Source organism: Haliotis asinina, chromosome 10, assembly GCF_037392515.1.
Source record: "Haliotis asinina isolate JCU_RB_2024 chromosome 10, JCU_Hal_asi_v2, whole genome shotgun sequence".
Taxonomy (NCBI): Eukaryota; Metazoa; Mollusca; class Gastropoda; order Lepetellida; family Haliotidae; genus Haliotis; species Haliotis asinina.
The window spans coordinates 15918979-15942317 of NC_090289.1; the positions used below are offsets into that span (position 1 = coordinate 15918979).

The following is a 23339-nucleotide window of genomic DNA, read 5'->3' on the forward strand; positions in this document are numbered from 1 at the left end:
CCATTGCGTGTAATTTAGCCTATGTGATATCCTATATTATCTTGGAGAGAATAAACAGCTCCCGAATGAACACTGAAATGACTTGTGTAATAGTAGTAATTACGTGGACAGCAGTGTGGAAATATGACAGTTGAAGGAAAAAGAATTCATTGACCCATTTTCAGAAAATTGATCCAACTTTTTTTCATAAATGATGTTCAATTCTGCTTTACATAGCAATTCTATATTTAGCTTCAATTTTCAGGTATTCTTAATTCTGTACTGAATCATCATTAATATGAACATTTGGTGCCTGACAGTTTAACTGTTTAGAATCTGTTTAAAGCCATTAATAAGATTGTAACATTTGATTGACTAACATCCATAACTGATAAAACACCCCCTCCCCCCCAGCTATTACGACCCAGCTGCGACAAATGGGTCATTTTCCGCGGTGTGACCCAGGGGATCAATAGTGCTTCATATTACGTCTTTCAAAGAAATCATTTCAGGAATCAAACATGGAAATAAAACAGCTGAGGGACTTTGCTCGTAATTTTACGGTCATTTGCATATCGCCATAAAGAAATCAGACCTTCAAAGTCCTTTGTTGTAACACGGACTCTCACAGGATTTTTAGTCATTTTATTGGAATTCGATTTCAGTAGCATAGAAAGAGAGTATGTGATTCCTCTTTTGGGTGCTGGCCCTCCTCTAGAATTCCAGCGTCTAGCTTTCTTACTGTCACAGGCAAGATGCAAAGAGGAGAATCATTGTCCTGTATCAATTTTAAAAGAATTCTTTCAGTATTCAGTCATAAAACATTATTATCTTGTTACTTCAAAATATGATATAGATGATGTTTTATTGCTTTACTTTTTACTGCCCTTCCTTCTGTTCGTGATTTGTACTGATTTTGTTTTGATTTGGATTGAATAAGTATTGATTTTCCATTTTATATTTGCCTTCGGTTCTATTTGTTTGTAACTGACCAGCATTTATAGATATTATATGTTGTAAATATTAAACAGCTACCAAAATAAACTCACAAGAATTCTTGATAAACCCACCTGAACTTGAAACAGAACCAGGCTAACGACAACCTAACCAGCTTTGTGTCTCCCTTTCTTGTTTTGTCTGTAATTTGCATGTGTGTCTCTCACTTCAGTCTCAGTGCTAGACAGTATCCTTCATGATTCTACAATGTTCCTCCATTTTTTCTTGAGATTTAAGGTTAGGTGAAGATAGTAGTCTGTGGCTTGTAAGTTTGTCGTGACTCAACACTGATGTTTGTATTAACAATTGGCCAGCCAGAGTGCACTGGTATGCCGGGTCCTTCCATCACTGGCTACACAAAAAATTGATCGTTGAGCAAGAACTTTAGGGGACATCTCAAGTGGAAAAAAATCTGATCCCTTTATCATATTTTCCTCTTTCATACATGTAAAAAGGACACATCAGATGTTTCAGACTGAAAGATCTATTTTGGGGTAAATTAATGAAATCTCCTATAAAGAACATGAGATGAAACTCTACAGTTATATGAATGAAAAACTAAGTATTGTATTTATCTTTGTAATTATCTTCACCTTCAGTACGAAAAACAAAACATCATGATCGGTTTTACCTAATTCAGATGTGATACAGTTCAAATGTCACTTTACTTTAACTTAGTAAGGCCAGTTGTACCTACATTTATCTGCCAGTGGTATGCCATCAGTAGAGATTTCAAAGAAATCCTCACTTTATGCTGAATTTGTAATCAGAGTGCCCATATTTTTCATACAAAGAAAGCAACTGAAATGCCTAAGTGTATACAAAATCACTTTTCATTAATGGGCAAAAGGGATTTGTTTCTTTCATGTAGATGAACTCCATATGAAGGCCTGTGACACACCCCGGTAAAGTTCACTGCTGACATTGCTGGGGGTCTTTCTTTGTGAAATGGATCATTTGTACTTGCAAATAATGTTTTGAAATATTCACACTTAGTTGCTGAATAGTGAGGGGCATAACTGATAAAGAGTGCTGTAGATCAAAATTTCTTTGAATGAATATTTTACCTTGTTTAAAAAAAATCAAGTCTAGATTAAATAACAGTAGTTGAAATATTCAACTGTTAGGCAGGGTTCTTTGAATCACATTGTAGAAGTTGACTACATGAAGGATGAGGACTATTTTATGGATATACAACTTTCTTTAATTTGTATTAGTGATGTTTCAACATATTTTCTAGAGTCGTCAAGTGATGCTTGACAACAACATTAGAATCTATGTCAAAATGTTGCTAAATCTTTGCTACACAATTCAATTTTCTTTTAAAAAGATAATTTAAAAGAAAACATTTTAATGTAGCAAAATTAAGAATACTTTGAATGAACAATCAGGTGTTAGTTTCAATGTGAAGTGCTTCAATGAACATGAAGTCTTGATTGTGACTGGACAAAATTTGAGCTTCAATTATCAGCCTAGCTGCTGATGAGTACCACACAAATGACCTACAATTAGAATTAGCCTGTGAAACTGTAGCAAGGTGTCTGGACTGATATGAAGGCTAAACATTGGGAATCCCTACAATTAACATTGAGACCAGAGACGCATTCCTGTTAATATCAGAGCAAATTGTATCAACTGGAATAATTCACAGGTAACGTCAGACAATTTTCTTAGGCAAATCATCAGTTTTCCATACAGTTTTCTTAGTAAGTATCCTATCTCGGTGTTATTATCTTTACAAAGTGCTAATGACTGCCTTTTGATCACTGTAATCGTACCTGACCCTTCGTGCACATAGGATGACCCCTAGAAATCCTCCGACAGCGATCCAGTTTCACTTCATCAACAATAATTGGATCACAGCACACTTTCCCAATAATTGACTTCCAGTACTTTGAGACGGTCCCCAAAACAGCACGAATTGGCCTCAGTGCTATCCATTGTGTGAAAACCAACTCAAGGCATGCCATGCTTTAAGCATGGGTCGCCTAAAAATCCATGGATGCTTTGGGAAAAATTTTAAAAAATACTTTTCAAGAAGGCGGAGAGTTATAAAGGTAGGTACCTTTGACTGTGTTCAGTAATCTCGCAAGAGCAGCCTTGACAGAGATAGTAATGAGGAATTTAAATGCCTCATCATGTGGCTGCCGTCTCATTCTGCCAGTCGCTGATTTCATACCACTGTTTGATTTTAGATGTTTTGTGTGAAATTAACATGATGTGTTGTCTTTGCTAGCTGTGGTGATTCCAGGTTGCATGTTGAATGCTTGTGTCATGACCAACCTGTTTGGATTGCTTCTTGTGTTCAGCTCAATGGTTGTTGACTTGAACAATTTGTAAACATGCTCACAGGATAGCTTATAGCTTGTGGTTTATTTCACATGTCAAATGTGAATACTTTTTAGATAATATGATGACTGTTATTTTTCCTGAATTTTCCAATAACTTTTTTGATAATTAAATTTTTTTGTTGTCTTAAGAAATTATTTTTGTATGATCTTGCTTTTGTCAATATGAAATAGTTTCATGAAACAATTACCCATCACTCTGCTGAACTTATTGTCAAAGGATGTGTGGAATGTTACAGATAATTTTTTTTACTCTCAATTCAAGCAGTTGTGCTGTCAAGGAAGATGAGTCTCAGACCCTTTTTGTATTTCTGGTGTGCATCACACACTCCAATCAAATGAATGCTGGATGTAGATTTTATCAATGTTCACAAAATCCACCCATGAACATGCAGTATTTTCTAGTTTCTTTTCATCTAAACACCCAAATAAACAATGTGCCAAAGTGAAGATTTTATCCAATTTTGAGTTCATCAGACCCCGTCCTGATCAGTGTCCACAGCACAACCAGTATCTGGTGGTTCAGCTTTCTATCTCCTTCCCGCTGAAATGAAGCACATGGCGATATTATTGTTTACATTGTAAATATAGCACAAGGTTAGAGGTCTTTGTCATCATAGGGAAAGAATAGGCCTCTCCCCATACTATTGAAATATGGAAGAAAATGTAGTGCTTTCATGTGACTCCTATAAAACACTTGTAGGAAAAAGACAATAAACAGTGTTGTGGACAAGATTCTCATTACTAGAGGGAAAGCACTTGAAGGCTCAACGTTTGGGTTTATTGTTTTGAAACATTGAAACAGCTGTCATATTTTAGAGGACATCAACAAAGATATCAATGTCTTAAATTTATTATTAGACTATAACAAGTAGTTTCCGAAGTATATTTTACTGAAAAAAAGTTTGGAGTAAAAGTAACATGATATAATGAAATGGAGCCCTGAGACTTTCTTCCTTCTCAGACTTGTGTGGGCTTTCTTGGATAGATTTGCATCAGGGTCTGTATGACAGGCTACTTTATTATCAGTTTAAAAGTTGGTATTCAGTTTTGTTCCGTTACCATGTTTTCTGTTTGGTGGTAAATATGACCATTATTACATTTTCAGTTAGAGGTAATAAGTTGAAGGTTTTCACGGGAAGATAATTATGAAAGTCTTACCCAGGTCTATAAGACTTTAAAGCCTCTTAATGAAATGGACATGAATCACTTCATTGACTGACATGGATGTGGAAAATAAATATGTCAGGTGTTAGAAGTAGCATTCGGTCTATTCTGTTTCGACATATAGAGTGAATTTTGTTTGTTCATGGTGCCCTGTCCTATCAGTTCAGTGGCTATTTGACCTTTGTGTGTATACCTTTCATCTGGCCACTGCGCACTATAGGTTTGCTGACCACAGGGAAATTTGTTATCAATTACTTGGTGCAAGAAATATGCTGTGAACTTTGGTTGCTATGTTGTAATTGTGCCCTCATGTCAAAGAAGTGCTGTGATATAACTGTGATTTATACCACCAACAGCACAAGCCTTAGTCAAATGTCTGTGCATCTCTGGAATGAGGCACACGATTTATGATATCTGAGATTTGTATTGTGGCTGAATGGAGATACGGATATGCCTTTAGATCACATGTATTTGACTTGCCTCAGAGGAGCATCCCTGACAATGCTAATATGAATAGTGTGTCTGTAGATTTCTCCATCCTCTTCTCAGAAGGAATCTAGTTGCTGTGGAGTGTCATATCTACCACTAGTAGACCAACACTTCTACTTGAGCTGCAGCCATTCTGTGGTTAAATATGCTGCTTTGTCTTATCTATCTTAAATAGGAAATTGTTTTGGATCTTTTGTCTGTTCAAATGAAAAAAAATGATAATAATGTTTAGCAAATAACCAATTTAGAAAAAAATATCCATTATCAATTATCATTTGGCAATATTTTATAAGATGCAAAAGTAAGGTTTTTCCTTCAAGGAATTTGTTTAATAGGGATGCACATGAATTCCTTAAGATCGACGATCTCTTTCACATGACCAACAAATCCATGAAAGAATTAGGTGAATTGTTCTAGCCTTTAACAAAATCCAATGTAATGTTCAGAGTTTTGTAAAACTTATAAAAAGTCTTAAATGACAAACATAGAGATGTGACTTTCTTAAATTTCCCAAACTGGGAACCCTCACTTTTTTGTGCACATGGAAGTCTCACAAGACATAAAAGCCATTTTGCCAATGTTTTTAGTTACTTGACCACTGCTCAAGTCATTGTCAAGTATTGCTGTGGCCAGATGGGACTGGGACAGTCTCCTCTGTAGCAGCCACAGATAAACTGTTTGGTTGTGAAGGAAAATATGGCATGATGGCAGGTCCTCCTGAAGACAGTAAATCTCTGTTGTTTGTGTGTGTTTGACAGGTGAAGCTAGTTCAATGTTGTCATGTGCTAGGTCAGGAAATCAGATGTCTTGTTTATCTTCTTTAAAATAACAAGCGTGTCCAGAATAGAACAAACCTGGGAAACCACTGACACAGACCTCTGGAACACTTAATGATGTTGATACTTTGTTGGAGGCACATTGGTGCTGCTATACTGGTTCTAGTCTGTATCATATTGTAGCAACCAATCAGTTACTTTCTGTATCATATTGTAGCAACCAATCAGTTTGTTTCTGGATGATATTACAGCAACCAATCAGCTTGTTCCTATATCATATTGTGGTAAATTGCAGTCCGTTTGAAGTACTTGGCCTTCAGTGGGGAATTACTGTCCAGTGTTCCATTTGCCTCTTAGTGGGGAGTTCCACTATATTCCACTTGGCCTTCAGAGGGGAATTGCAGTCCTATATTGCACATGGCCTTCAGAGGGGAATTGCAATCCTATATTCCACTTGACCTTCAGAGGGGAATTGCAATCCTATATTCCACATGGCCTTCAGAGGGGAATTGCAATCCTATATTCCACTTGACCTTCAGAGGGGAATTGCAATCCTATATTCCACATGGCCTTCAGAGGGGAATTCCAATCCTATATTCCACTTGACCTTCAGAGGGGAATTGCAATCCTATATTCCACTTGGCCTTCAGAGGGGAATTGCAATCCTATATTCCACATGGCCTTTAGAGGGGACTTGCAGTCCTATATTCCACATGGCTTTCAGAGGGGAACTGCAGTCCTATATTCCACATGGCCTTTAGAGGGGAATTAGAGTCCTACATTCCACTTGGCCTTCAGAGGGGAACTGCAGTCCTATATTCCACATGGCCTTCAGAGGGGAACTGCAGTCCTATATTCCACATGGCCTTCAGAGGGGAATTGCAATCCTATATTCCACTTGGCCTTCAGAGGGGAATTGCAATCCTTATAATATTCCACTTGACCTTCAGAGGGGAATTGCAGCCTTACATTCCACTTAGCCTGAGCTGCAGGATGTGTTTGACTTTGGTCTAGTTTGTCTTGAGTTGCTGAAAACAGATACCTGGTCCGCTCATATATGATTCATTACAATGTATGTTGCTAATAGGACTGGGAAGGGTCCATGTTTTCTACCCAGGTATCCCACCCCCTACTGCCCTACCCTGCCCAACCCCAATACCCATTAAACTAATTGGTGACAGCATATTTGCAAGAAATGGCAACATATTATTTAGCTCAGAGGCTAAAATTATGAGTTTTCCTATAGCTTAATCATGCATGGTGTTCAAAAGAAGTAACTGTAAATTATATCCAAGTCATAAAAAATACAATGTACAATTTAATCGTGAAAGAATAATATATTACACTGATTAATGTCTTTATCACATGATCATAACGGGTCTGTGTATTGAGATGTGTAACCGGGTTCAACTCATTACCCATCTGTCCCAGGTATTCTTGGTTACCTGTAACGAACTGATTTATTTCCTAAAAACATGGTAAAAGTCTTGAAGTTTCAGAAACTAATGCTTGAAACTGATCTCTGGGCACAAGTGTAGTTGTAGGTACTCCTTGGATATATGTATGGCAGAGGAAGTTGTTGATGTAAATCAAACTGTTTTTATTTGGAGGTTCAAATTCAAGATGAAAAGGGCTTCATGAGATGCAGGAAAAGCAGTATTGACAAGTGCTGCCCAGAAATGGTTGCACTACAACCATAAGATACATGTCATCAGTGCCTAAAAGTACTGACACCCAACCAGTTAACACTGAATACCCCTTTGTTTTGTGGAAAAAGTATGTAAACAAGTGTGATTGACTGAGTTATAAGTGGCCAGCTGTTCATTCCTGTCTGGCCTAACAAGCAGGACCCTTGCCCATTCTGCCCCAGATAAACCCCACAAAGCCATAGCTGGCTGCTGGTGGAGGATGCCTGAGATCTGTGTAATGTGGACAGGTGCACTATTACCCTGTAACAATAAGCTTAGCCTGCACAAACATCCCCAATAAGACACTTTGCCTACTTGTGGAATGATGTGATCAGACCAAAGTTGTAAAATTCTTCAGCAAACAGATGACTAATAACTAATTCAAATATTCAGTGTGCCCAAACAGTATTGCTGATTAGCTGTCGTGAAATTTAGTTGGAATGTATTTCTCAAAGCAATACATATTTTCATTTGGTTGCCTTCGAATTGCCTAAATGAAGTCACACTTGTTTTATATGACATGATCATCCCGAGACTTTCACTTTGATCAGTCGGTCATTGTTAGATCTAGGTCAGTGAAAATTTTGATCACATGGATGTTTCAAATCAAGTATCTTGTACAGTGTGTTTCAGTTAACTGATAATAATCTGAATATACTAATGATTATAATTTAAGTGCAAAGTAGATATTTTTATGTAAAAGCTTACTTGCAAATCCCACAGCTGGTTAAAGGTATTTCCACTAATTATCCCAGAGGTGAGAGGTAAAATCATTGTTAATTACTGCATTCAACCATTAGTAGAACAGGTAACCATGTTATATCACAAATGTGTTCACAATTAGTTTGAAAAAGGAAACCAGCTTTCCTGTTTGTGAAATTGTCATGCAATAGACGTTCTTCATGTGGTTTCAGGTATGTTGTTGTCTGGATCTGACTGTAACCAACCAGCTCTGGTCTGGCACAGGTTGCACAGACTGGGCTTCAGGAAATGCATGTGGCTTCCTTCGGTTGTTGACACAACCTGGTTTCATTTTCCAAACTACTTGATTCTTGTAGCTACATCTTTGTAAAGTATTAATGATTTTTATGAGTGTGTTACAGTTAGGAAAAAAATGTTCACATATATTTATTGTACAGTTAAAACTTTATTAAAACAATATGTAATCAATGATGACATATTTGGAATTATAATCATTTGATATGAGGTAACCAACAAGGCTGAGGTCAACATGTTTCAAAGCTGTATGGTTTACGTGTATTAAGAGTAAAAATATATAGAAACCAAAAAAAATAATTCAATAATAATAATGATGAAATATTATGGAATTATTAAAATAATTAGTTATAAATATCATAACCAACGAGCTTGAAGTGAAAAGGAATATCGTTTATATTGAAATATTCATATAATATGAATGGTTTGGAGGCTACATCCAGGCTACTTTGTTTTGACTTTAAACTAACTGCTTTTTTCCAATGTCTGTAGTATAATGATTTTTTGGCATTTATTCATTAGATTTGTGAATACATAGGGGATAATGAAAAAGTGAAGAGAAGGCAAAGCCCAGATTACTTGACAATAGTACTCGGATCACTCTGTATTTGGTCGACTTTGGCACTTTCGATTAGTCAAATATTATTCTTTGCTCAGGCAGGCCTACGATCGGCTAGCTGTAAGGACAATGTTAGAATCAGCCCTGGAATTTGTACTCGTTCAATATTGAATTCCCAGGAAAGACTCTCACTACATTTAGTAGTAGTTTAGCAGGTTCCTGCTGAATTCCTGTTATTGTTACCCAGTTATTTCCTTTGAATAGCATACTTAGTTTGTGTTGCACACTCCATTAGGAAGAGAAAAGTAGAGAGCCAAAGTATGGTTCATGGTGCTGCTCTTTTGCTGACAATGCCTACTTTGTGTCATATTGATGATTTGGAGAAAACTTTTGGACTGTGCTTCAACCTGCCCAACATAAGTTTATACCATATCATAGTCATTTAAATTTCATGATAAATATAATGTACTGAAACCAGTGGTAAATGTTATTGCATCAGCAGATTTCATCTCTTTAAATAAGAACTATGTATGGATGCAACTATCTTTGGAGCCTTGTTAACATAAATATTGTATACAGTAGACATTAAACTTTTTAATTTAGCCATAAATTCCTGGGAGATACCTTAAGATCTCCAGGATGTCATGCTGGTTTTGTTGAAGTGTGAATGAGTGAGTGTAGTTTTATGCTGCACTTGGCAATATTCCAACCTTATGGCAGCAGTCTGTAAACAATCGAATATGGACCAGACAGTCTAGTGACCAACTGCATGAGTATCAATCTCCGCATTTGGGGTACAATGACATTTGTCAACCATGTCACCAAGCCTGTCCACCCAATCCTGCTAGTTGCTTCTTATGGCAAAGAACTGTCGATTGGTGATCAGGTGCTAGAAATTTCTGACCCAAGTCATAGTGGCTTGGTTTATCCATTGCAGAGTCATTACTTACAGGCTATTGTGATAAACCTAGAATTGTCCTGAGTGTTGCATGAACAGTATTGACTCTCTGTGTGTATGAAAGGTTGTGCGAAGGATTGCTGATGAGTTGGGTATAATTCCTCGATGTTGATCAGTAAGGGATTAGCCCTTTTGTGATCCTGGGCTGCTTAGTAATTCAGCTTAATGTGAGTTCCATCAAATTGGTTAATATCTGTTGTCTGTCTCCAGGGATTTGATTGTTTGGCCCAGACTCAATTACTTATTGGTGGCAGTCATATAGCTGGAATATTGCTCATGGCACAGGTTAACAATGAACAAACAGTAACATAACTACAACTAACTTCCACATTAAAATAAGCACAAAACAACCAAACCATCTCTGAAGTACTGTTCATAGTGGCAGATAATCTTTAACCTCGAAAAACATATTAACAAACAGTGGCCTCTGCAGTCAAGATTATCCAGTGACCATGTTCAACTCAGGCGTTTACCATGCAGCCTGATCCATGTCATGGGATGCACTATTGACCAGCAATGCAGTTCACTTATCTGCTTATTGATAGTGTTTCATATCCCATTACGTTTACATTGATCCATGCAATCAAGTAATTCCTTGTAATTCACCTAGCTGAGATGTTTCTCCTCATCTACGGGCAATTTGGCTTGAAGTTCATGTGGTATTCAAAGGCAATTGAATGAAAATCTGTTTGATTGAACCGCTAATGGAGCTTGTGATACTGCTGTGGTCAAGGCAGAAATGAGAAGTAGGCATTTATAAAGAAATCCTTTTCACATAGGTAACTCCTCTGAAAATATGAACGAAATGGTGTGACTTTTCTAATGGAAAAGGTGACAAGTTGGATTGATCTTATAGAACATCACATTTCCTGGCGATATTCCGGTTATCAGATGAACATTTAGGAGTCCATATGATTATCATCCATTTATGTTGGTTAAGTTAACCAGTTCCAAGTAGCAGAACCAGTGCTTTATGATCCATCAGACACTACAGACTCAGCCATGACCTATGTGGAACATGGGTCAGCAAGGACAGTCTGCTCAACCCTGTGGTCACTGTTGAATATTTGATGGTCAATTAGTCATGTCCCTAGACCAGTCTCCAGGGAGAAGGACCCAAGCCCATTAGGATCATATTTCACTGGACCAGGAGCAGATCTTTGGAGGCATAGTGGTTTCATATTTCTGCACAACTCACTCATTGACTGTAATCTATTGTCACTTGATTGGAGCTAAGTCCCTTCTGCTCAATCCCAACTTGTCAGGATTTTCTCTGTTATTTTGTTTACATGGACTGGACCAGGAAATATGTCCAAAATAAAGAATTGAGTGTGAATGTCAAGTGTCATGTTTATCCAGGCATGAGACATGCAGGGTTCTCTCTGCTGTCCAAGGGCCTCAGTATGGGCAGACAGGAAGGACTAGGATAGGTGCTAATGTATCAGCTTCCAGGGAAACTGTGAAAGGGCCTCAATGTTGTGGCATGGTCAACAAAACATTGATGTGGCAATGGTGTCAGTGTGTAAAGTCTTGGTTTCAGTCAAATGGAAAACTCTGTGTTAACACTGTGGCACCATTCCTACTCAGGCTGCTCTAAGGTGAAGAAGACAAGTGGCTGCTATTTTCTCAGCTAATCCCATTAATATCTAAACGGACTTCAAAGGGAAGTCACCATGCCTGGAAGTAACTGTAACAAAGCAGGACAGGAAGTAACTGTTGCCATCTTTCTGTAACACTATACTGATAATTATTCACAGATGCCAAAAATTCTCAAGTAATTATTAGTAATTTACATAATTGCATATCAAGTCTCTCCAGGAATTTGCAACTGCATGACCATTGTCTTGTACCATCTAATCAGCATCAAAGCCTCAATTTCTCCATCAATGAGTTGAAGGACAGAAAGACTGCCCAGTTACATCTCCAGTCTTTGACTGTCCCTCACTTACAGAATGGTGATCCCCACTGTCTTCAGCCTCAGTGTTTGTTACATGGTTATATCATATAGCTAGCTTGGTGAACCATTGTCACCAGGACAGAGACATGCTAGCCATCCAGTCTTATAGGTTCAAATTCAGAGTTTTCAGTGATACACTGAAGGACTGTACAGAACTTTTATATCTTTGCTCATTTGCCAAATGATCATCTATGGTAAGGATGTATTCAGAGGGGTGGATGTGGATCTATGGTAAGGATGTGGATCTATGGTAGGGATGTATTCCGAGGGGTGGATGTAGATCTATGGTAGGGATGTATTCCGAGGGGTGGATATGGATCTATGGTAGAGATGTAGGTAGGGGTGGGGTGGGGTGGGGTGGGAGGGGTTGATTGTGGATGTGGCTCTATGGTAAAGATGTAGGTTGAGAGGGTTAGATGTGGATCTATGGTAGAGATGTAGGTGGAGGTGGGAGTGGGGTGGGAGTAGGGTGGTAGGGGTGGATGGCGGATGTGGCTGTATGGTAAAGATGTAGGTTGAGGGTTAGATGTGGATCTGTGGTTGGGATGTTGGTAGAGGGGTGGATGTGGATCTATGGTAGGGATGTATTCAGAGGGGTAAATGTAAATCTATGGAAGGGATGTAGGCAGAGGGTTGGATGTGGATCAAGGGAAGGGATGTAGGTGGAGGGGTGGATGTGCCTCTGTGGTAGGGATGTAGGTGGAGGGATGAATGTGTATCTTTGGCCTGGATGTTGGCAGAGGGGTGGATGTGGATCTATGGTAGAGATGTTGGTGGAGTGGTGGATGTGGATGTATGGTAGTGATGTAGGTGGAGTGGTGGATGTGGATGTATGGTAGAAATGTAGGTGGAGGGGTGGATGTGGATCTATGGTAGGGATGTAGGTGGAGTGGTGGATGTGGATGTATGGTAGCGATGTAGGTGGAGTGGTGGATGTGGATGTATGGTAGAAATGTAGGTGGAGGGGTGGATGTGGATCTATGGTAGGGATGTAGGTGGAGGGATGAATGTGGATCTATGGTAGGCATGTTGGCAGATGGGTGAATGTGGATCTATGGTAGGATTATGGTGCTACAAACTAGGCACTTCTTGTGATATAAGTAGTGTTAATGCTCAGGAAAACAGGAATATTTATTTGTAACTGTATTTGAATTTCATTAAAAATGTTGATTGAATTGTTAATCTTGTTTTGAAAGGGGATCTGTACCTTACGTCCAGAAATGGTCTTTTGATCAGTTGCAAGGAGACATAGTGTGAAAGGTAAAACCATGAAGAGTCTCGGGTGTTTATTACTATGGAATGGAGATAAATACACTGGATAATGGAGAATGGTGTTGGTGCTACACCTGTGGTTCACCCACACCATTATCAGCCGTTTCTTAACTTTCTTCATCATCAGGATCTAACTGCTTCATTCTTAAATACAGCAGATGAGATGTGTGACCTCAGTAGGGTCGGCAGCTGCTGGGGCGGCTCAGAGTATCTGCAAGGTCATCTCTGATGGCACTGATGCTCTGAGACCACTTCCATGGCAGTTCATAGAGAGACTGATCTTCTTCAACACAAATTATTTGATGGTATGTCCATAGAGACTTCTGGCTGATGCATGAAGCCATGGGGAGAAAACAGACATTAGTATGTACCTCATGACACAGGAAGGTGTGAAGCCAGTATGATTAGATGTGTTTCCTTTCTCTTGTGGGGATAACTTCAAACTTCCATTACTGATGTGATTGTCACAACTACCATTCACGGAACATACACAGTGACTTTAGGATGAGAATTAGTGGAAAAGAACATAATTATTGAGTTCAACTAAAACACTGACAATAACACAAGTGTCATGAACATATGATAAGTGTCTAGTGAGTTTGTTAGAGAGGAGCACATAAGTGATTATTTATTAAATTCAGATGAATCAAACAATGATAAAAGTAATCATGATGAATATTCATCAGGCATGCATTTTCATCAACTACCACTCATCCTCTTAGTCTATGTGGTTAAATGTATGGACTCATCAGCATTCATCTTGTGCATGTAATTACTGACTGTATACTTTTGTGAATTTTGTATATATTCATTTTGAGGCGGCTTTTGATACAAATAGAATTTCCGCCAGGACAATAAAGTCAAGTCTTGTCTAGTCTTGTCTTGGATGCAACTTATGAAAATCAGTTAGCCAGGACTGACGTGGGGAAAAATGTTGGATTATGCTGAGTGTTGTATAACTGACTGTCTCCTTGCTTGAATACTCTTCAAACAGTTCCATATATTGTAACCAACTTGTATCATGAAATTAATGCTTAATAGCCATATTTTGGTGAAAATAGGGAAACTTTTTTTTGTTTCCAACAGAACGTTGCAGTAATTACGAGTAACACATGACCAAGTCTCACATTTGTCAACATACATGTATTGAAAATAAATCATGTCCACTTTGTTTACAGTGTGTTGATAATACATTGTGTGACACAGTGTCAGGGAAACTGCAGAATATAAAACCAGCTGAAACCCGAAACTTTAAAACATTTGCAAGGAAACAGTGCCCCAAACATCCCAAAAGAATCCAGAAAATAGACACAATAATCATAAAGTTCATAAGATTCAGAACTGAGTGTATCAAACATACTCAAAATTATACTAAATGAAATTGAAGGGAAGTATATGGATGCCTAGACTAAGACTTAGTTTCTGAATATAAATAATTTTGACAAACCTATTTTAATTGAAAAGGAGGCCTAGGGAGACCAGAGATTCACCTGAACTTGACGAAATCTTGCTTCATTTAAGGCTTTGGCACTGCAGAAAGGACTTGGCAGTAGGCGAAGTAATGTGGTTCAGGGACTGTGAAGCAGACTAATAGATTCCTCTCTAATGCCAGAAAATGTAATGTGGATATGTTTGATGGGTTCTGGTTTGATGTTTCTGACAAATCTTCTGAATTCTGTTTACCTGCAGAGGCTGTATCCCATCTAATTGGGCTCAAGATGCATTCCTAGTGTATGAACAGCATTTAAGGCAAGTCCTTGAAGTGGTACAATAAGTTCCAGAGGGAGGTCAACAGAAGCAGTAATGGATGTTGACTTTATTGACCAATGGGTCCAGTTTGTGTGTGTTTGAGTTCTAGCAGTGCAGCAAATGACCCAAATATAGACAACTTGCTTTGATGACCACTGCCAACAATGTAGCAGGCATTTTCCAAGTTTATAGTCATAGGCAGTGTGAAATGTTGATTTAGCCAGAGAAATTAAACAATGCAATGGGTGGACAATTTCTTTTGTCTCTGACAATATCTTGAATATATTCTTCCCAAGCTGAGAGACATGTGACCAAAACTAAAATATTGTTGCACACATGATAGTTTCTTTATTTCAAGCAGTGATATTTCATTTATTTCTGTAAAATATGTGCTTGACATTCTTGGATATTACACCCGTGTAACCACATGCTCAGTAAATCAGTGTATTGTTCTGGCTTCAGAATGTGTGAGGTGTATACCTCTTGTTAACCCCACAAAATACATTTTGCTGGGGATATTAAAATGCACTCTGTCAGTACATTCGTATGTCCATGCACATTTCTTTTCTGGAGTGGAACTCCAAAACCATTCACTATTTCTTCTCCAAACTTGGCACATGGATAGATCTGGTGGTGTACTGGTGCCAATTGGTAGTTTTGGAATTTTGAATAAAATACTTTTTGCATTCCATGGCAACAAGTTCGACTTTCACTCAACTTGGTCAGTGTGCACTTTTCCAGAGCAGAACTGTAAAATCTGTCAATATTTCTTCCTCAAATTTGGCACATAGATTGGTCTGGTGCTCTTCTGGTGCCTTTGGTAGTTTTTTTATTAAAATATGTTTTTGCATTTCCATGGCAACAAGTTTGACTTTGACTGAATTTGATGGGTGTGCTGTTTTCCTGAGGGGAACTGCAAAACCTTGCAATATTTCTTCACCAAACTTGGCACATAGATTGGTCTGGTGTCGTCTTGTAGCAATATGTTATGGCCATAAGCTGGCTGAAAACACCAAAAATTGGTATGGTATCACACTTTATACCAAGGTCTTTTGTGTAACAAGGTTGCTCCAGTTAATGTTTGGTTTCTGAAGAATGAAATCATAAAAAATACATGGTTCTGTTTACTTCAGTGCACCATGACAATTTGGCTCATTTGAGTCAAGGGCCTGTGTGATCATAAATCATTTTAAAACAGAGGAAATCCATGCAGATTGAGGGTTGCTAATGATTTACACAGCATGATCTGTTTTTGCCATCAGTTGAGATGGAACGTGTCTGTAATCAGCGGAAACATGCATGAGGTGTTATTGGTCTTTTCTTTACCACAGGTGCTCTGTCTGCCAGAATACCACTATTTGTTGAATCATTAAATGTGGTACAATGGTCATCTAAATGTTATGTTTTGTGTTTTCAGCCAGAAGAACCCAAGGTTCTGCGGCATCAGTTCAAGCTCTACGCCTTTCGTCGTCCTCACACATGCTATGTGTGTAAGCAGCCCGTCTGTAATCAGGGGTCAGCCTGTCAAGGTCAGTGATGACACTGTATTAACAGTCTTGATCTCAATTGTGTTATACTGAAGTATTGAAAGTGATGAGGTAAACAGTGAATCAATGTTGGACACTGCAAGAACACTTTTCTATTTCCATATTTCATATACATATAAGAGGTGTCTCGTAAAACAAGTGAACACAATGACTTGTGTAATGGATATTATAGACAGGGAGATAACTCCATATGGGTGCAACCCATGAAGTTCCACGTTACAATTAGTCTTCAGCAGCCTATGATTGGTGGGATTATGTGATTATGGGATTATGACTCACTGATGTGGTTATGAAGTATCATCTTATCCTTTTTATGTAGTTCATGATGCTGATCACTGGATTGTCTGGTGCAGACTCAATTATTTACAAGTCTCCATTATATAGCTGCAGTATTGCATTGTTAGACAACAAACATACAAATCCAACTTGTAGTGCTTGCTTGTGACAACAGCAACCCCTTGAGCTATAAGTAAGGTCATCTGGGTTACAATTATGATCAACATTAACCCATGAAGGTTGGGGGTAGAATGGGTCTTCAGCTACCCACATTTGCCACAAAAGAGACTCTGCTTGTTATAAGAACCAAGTAATGGGATCGGGTGGTCAGGCATGCTGACTTGGTTGACACATGTCATCAGTTCCCAGTTGCATATTGATGGTCATGCTGTTGATCACTGGATTCTCTGGTCCAGATTTGATTATTTACAGACTGCTGCCATATAGCTAGAATATTGCTGAGTGGGGTGAAAAAAATGAACTCACTCACTCACTATTTAGAAATTGCATTCAAAGGGTCTTTAAGCTGTTTTATGGAACTGTTTGATAACTTTTATAACCACCTGCCTTTTATTTCCATTCCACACATCATGATTTAACTGCTGCTCATGTAAGATACAATACCTGAAAAATGTAAAGAGCACTCTTAACATTGGCAGTAATTTACCATGATTGTGTCGGTTAGTAATCTAGATGAAGCACATTACATTGCTGGAACTCATATTCATACAGCTCCATGCAAAAAAAAAACCCCACCCATGTGATGTATGTTACACAACTTTATATCTTTATCCTTTTCTGATTTCCAGGAAACCTTAAGACCAAACTTGATACCTGATGACTATTGATTGTGTGTCAAGCTCACATGCTAGATATCACTCTATTTCAACCAGATGAAACTGATATTTTAGCTGGAGAAAAAACAACAATATTTTAAGAAGTTTTGTGAGATATTGTTGCCTCAGATTTCAGCTACACAGTAGCAACACACAATACAATAAACACATGCCAAAAAAATAGGCCTATATCCAACAATCAAGGTATTGTTCTCAGGAGGCAAAAAACACTACAAGAAATATCCCGCTTTAGGGGTGCTTAAAAATGGTCCTCATAAAATGTTTAATCAAACGTGGAACTCCATTACAGTTTTGAGCAATATTGTTGATGAAATCTTGATGTGTATAAGGGCAGTGGTTATCTGTTATACCACACAATTAAGATGAGTGGAAGTCAGTGACAGATGGATTATCAGCCTAAGTCATCAGACAGTTACTCTCCAACTCTGACCCAGCTAACCTCTAACCCTGTAATTCAATGATGTAATTGTGAAGTTGCCCACTAATTATCTTAATGTAATTACACCTCTGTTCCGAAATATTTGCAGAAACATGGAGAGTGAGTTTATGAATGTTAAATTATCCATGCCGGAGGAACAAAAGGAATTTTCAGGGGCCAAAACAGATTAGAAAATGGTTGGGAGGACGTTGATGACTGCTGATTTCTTTATCGGGTAATCCAAGATTGACATGATGACATTTACAATGGTCTAATTTGTAAAAAAAATCATACCGTAGTTTGTTCAGGTCATGCAGGGGATGATTAATGGATGCAAATAATAATAATAATTATTGTTAATAATTTGGAATCATGTTTTGAAAAACTGATGGAGAAGTTACAGCATTTCTATAATTGTTTTTAATGAATCTTGACTTTACATAACAAGCTGAAACCTTTGTCTTTTACTCAACAAAACATCCATGCCAACACAATAGTAATTATTTTAGCACGAGAACAGTAATTCAGTTTTCAAGCATACATTTGAAAAATACCATTTTTACAATTTTCAGATTTTCAAAAGAAATTCATTATAACAAGGACATTGTTCGGGGTTGTTATATTCATTCAGAATACTATACATTATAGAAATAATGTAGAAACTACTACCAGCCCTGTACTATGTATAACATACTGTTGGTCACCCTGTGAAAGTGTCAGTGACAGGAATATATCCACCTTTCAAGGACTGATGTTCATTTCTCTGTTACTACATGAGCTGTGTCGCCATAACAGTCACTGGCTCATTCCCACCCAGCCCATCACTGATAGTGGTTCCCAACTACCAGCATGCAATGTCCCCATTCATTCCAAGTGATGGAATATTTGCAGAGCACTGAAGCAGGGAGAGCATCCATTGGTCATCTGTCGGGGTGGGCGCATGGCTGTCGGTCATCAGTTGTTGGTGACATTTATAGTTGACAAGAGTGCTCGCCCATTTCATCTCACATTATAATTTTGTGATTTACGATTTTGTTGATTACTTTTAATTTCTGACATGTGTAAATAGATCATTTCTGACAATCAACCAATTTATTTTTGTGCATCTGCAAAGTGATTGGATTACTTTGAGGGGCAACAGTGCTGATTTGTAAAGTGAATTAATGCCTTGGACATTGTATCAAAGTGATGTTACTACAACATTTCGCTTTGAGCAAATGATAAAGAACAGTTTTTGAATTAACAGTTTGATCAATCAGAAAAGATGAGTTCTACAAAAATATAGAAATGTAGAAACTAAAGGGATTCATTTGGAAGAATACATAAAGGCTTTAATAAAAAACAAACCTAGTTATAACATATTGGCGATACAAAAAGAAATATGGTCATTTCATAAATTGGCGGGTGTCAATTTTTCTGGTGACTGAATGCCCCAGGGGGCAGTTCACCATACATTGTATGACATGATTACCCAGCACATGTCCTGAGTCTCCACAGAATAATCTTCAAGTTTATTGACTGGACTCCAAAGTAGGCCAGCGTGGTTGTGTGAACTACTTCATGATCATAAAAAATCTAATTTGGATTAAGTCAACTCAACATGATGAGGAATAACTGAGATCTGATAATAAAATTTTGGAATTAATGAAGCGGCTTCATAGGACTTCCATGCTGGAGGTAAAGTAGGGTCACAGAAATGTATTAGATTTTTTATGACAGGTGACAGGACCCATACTGAATGAAAATTGAATCTCGATGTTGACAAGACAAGTAGGTCACATGGGATGGTATTATAATGGGAAGCTGTCCATCTGCTTTGTCGTAAAAATTACTGCGTTATGCTTGTCCTGCAGAGAGGTGCTCATGTGCGTGAATAACAAATGTTTTATGGTTGAACTGAGCAATTTAAAAAAAACAACAACTGTATTTGCTGGGGAATATATACCTAAAATCAATCAGCAATTACTTAGTATTTATTACAGAAACGTTATGATGTGATGTGTATAAAATGTGTTCAACTGTTGTTGCAGTTATGGTTTAATGTATTTGGTATCATGTAGTTCTTACTCCATGGCTTCCAACAGTGTCAGGAACATATACGCTATAAAGTTTTTTCAGAAAATTATTGAGTCATGATAATCATTTCTTATTAAGTTAAAGTGAAAGCTGCAGTGGCTGGGCAGGTTAGGTGGCTGATACAAGCCATTAGGTGCCTGACTCGGAGGGAGTGAATCGAATCCTGAATGGGATTCCACCCAACAAAAGTTTGAAATTACTTTGCTAAGAAACCGTAATCCCAAGTATAACATATGTTACATTAAATTATATCTTTCATAGCAGCTTCTAAACATAAAAAAAGAACGAGGACATCAAGTGTGTACAACTACATGGGAGAGACTCCACTTATCATGGTTCATAATGAGAATATTTGTCATTAAATTGGGGCAAATGATGACCTAAAACAGTCCTTTGTTTCTGAATCTGATGTCCTTTGCATCTTTCTTTGATATGATTGGGAAAAATACTTCAGGTGAAATGTTAATTGATTTATTCCATTTATTTAATTGCATATCCAGTTTTTGTTTGGACATTTAATGGCACCATGATGAGAATTAATCATTGGTTAAAAATACACATTGGAAATTAATTCTTGAAAATGTTGTAATGAAGTAGAATGATTACATGTGTTGTTGATGGAAGCACACACAGATGAAAGTGGTCCACTGCATGGCTACAAGTCCCAGGTGGGAGATGGAGGTGAGAAAAACAGGTGATAATGAGACATGAATTGTTACATCACTTCATGCAACATAATTAGATTAGCAAGTATATAATTGACGGCTCAGCATCATTATTCCCTGTGTCCTGTATTCAAGACAGTTTTTTAAATTCAGATTAATATTCAGAATAAAGAAAGAACTCTCAAGCCTATCAAACTGACAGTTCCGTTCAAGTCTGTCTACAGTTAATTTTCCTAGACACTGGACTGATAAGAACTGAGAATAAACTTAAAAGAGAGAATAATTTGTACTCCTTTGGTTTTTGAACACTCTAGATGAAATAACAAAAGCCTCACCTTGGCTCACATGGGTTGACCTATAATAGTAACTGTTTTTACCGGGGGATATTTTTCAGCTTCACCCACAAAAGATTCTGCTAGAATGCCAGGTGTGATTTTAAAAGTTTACCATCCAAGATAAAAATGCTCATTTTAGATGTTAGAGTACTTCAACATGTCCTTAGCCCAGGACAATATTCATAGAATGTGTTGTGAATAAATGTTATAATGGTTCTGTTATTGTTGTGACTTAAATATTTGAATTTGGAAAAGAATTGGATACAGATTGTTTCCAAACGTTTATGTGCACAGGTTTATGTTTTTACTTTGGTCAGTGTGTTCTTTCGTTGTAAGAAATCACCCAGTTACTCTCAGTTTTTCTCAACAAATCAAGTCAGGTGAGATGGAGTTTGACTTGTATGATTTCATAATGTTTGTGTGAAGCATAATAATTTCAGTCAACACCTTGAAAAATTAAAAAGATTGAAACAATTAATTTAATCTGTTATATGGTGTTTTGGGATTAACTTTAAAATAGGAAGCAAGGCCATCCTGGAAATGAAATGAATGATAGCATCTACTGAATTTGGTAGTGTGACAACTGGAAATTGAACTGTAATAAATTTGTTGTTTCAAAAGTCCAGTGTGATATTCTTTAACTTTATGTCAGTGTCAATATCATTTTCGTTTTGTCATGGAAGTGTATTTTAACAGTCATTTCCTCTCTTGGAGCGATCAGTGAGAGGGATGTTCAAGGGAGATCACTCTGTCATAACTTAACTACATCTTCACCATACTGTATGTCAGTGTGTAATTTTGAAGAGATAATGTGTGTGGACTGAAAAAAATGGAACTGATAAATCTTGCCAATCAAAACCATTAATACATGCACATGTGCATGTATGCACAGATTGGGGTAAGCATGCACACAAATACACACGAATAAATAATTAAACATTTGTTTGTGACAACATGAATCTGGTTGTTTCTCTTTATATATGAAAGCATTTGTTTTCTGATATAATTGCAAATATCAAACTGTACAGTGTCAACTAACACAAACATATGAATATATTTATAAATGTCATGTATGTATTTGTTTATTTGTTTTCAAGACCACCTAAAGCATCAAAAAGCTCCTTGTTAAACCAACCTATCAACAACAGTGACACAAAATAGGTATCAGGGTATAAATATAGCAGTTGTATTTGTATATTTCCATTATCACTTCTAACATCAAATAGTTCTTGTCAAACCAGCATTAATCCTTGTTTCTATATGATAGAAATTGTCCATATCCCATCATGACTTACAGGGTCATGAATAAATCATGGTTCCTGATAAAACAAGGTCACTCTACCTGGACAGTAATTAGGTCGTCATGGTAGCATGCATTGTCCAAGGTAATGAACTGACCAGGTGCTCAGCGCCCACTCATGTAAACGCAGGTAAACAACGAATCTAGTGGGTGGCAAGGTAAAGAGACTTGTAGTATGAGTGCCTGCCATATTGCAGTAGGAATCAACTGCAACCCTTGGAAATACATGTATGCTAATGTACAATGTATAAAACATTAGATTATTTAAATGAATACACTGCATGGATATGAAGCATAAACTGATGATTTCAAAATCTCTGTAAGACCGTAAATGTGAGCATTTATCTGAATTAAGGTTTCATTTTAACTGAACTTATAACTTTAACTTCAATTTGGTTTTCTTTAAATAAGATTTCAGTCATGAAATGTCAATAGCAAGTTTAGTGGTGCAAATACCAAGTTTCTGAAACAATTAAGATCTGTTTTCATGTGTGGTTATATGGTCCCCTCATTTCTTCAACACCCCTGCTCTGTACAACGACAAAATACACAGCAACCAAAGCATTAACATAAATTTATCATATACATCTTACACATGAGTGAGTAATTTTACATAGCACTATATGGCAATTTGTAAATATTCAAGTCTGGGTCAGACAATCCAGTGATCAACAGCATGAGCATCGGCATATGCAGTTTGGATATGATGACATAGTTAATCAGGTCACCGAGTCTGACCTCTTACAAGCATGGGTTACTGAAGATCATTTCTAACCAGATCTTCAAAGGTCATCTTAAAGGTGATACAATATGAAAACAACATTGAACAAGTCTGTCTCAAATTGTGTGATACGATTGTTAATGACCTAAACTACACACAAATATGCATATCAGTATATGTTTAATATACTTCACGGTTTTGATTCCTTCA

The 23339-nt window shown here is 37.4% G+C and overlaps 1 protein-coding gene across 10 annotated transcripts in view; it reads left to right on the top strand.

The window, feature by feature from the left end:
* The window catches only part of LOC137298984 (tensin-3-like), a 230683-nt gene that overhangs the window by 62496 nt on the left and 144848 nt on the right, over positions 1-23339 (top strand). For all 10 annotated transcript variants that reach the window (XM_067831414.1, XM_067831422.1, XM_067831425.1 and 7 more), the window contains exon 2: positions 16352-16463. In XM_067831414.1, the coding sequence (XP_067687515.1) occupies positions 16352-16463 (112 nt within the window). The remainder of the gene's footprint in view (positions 1-16351; positions 16464-23339) is intronic.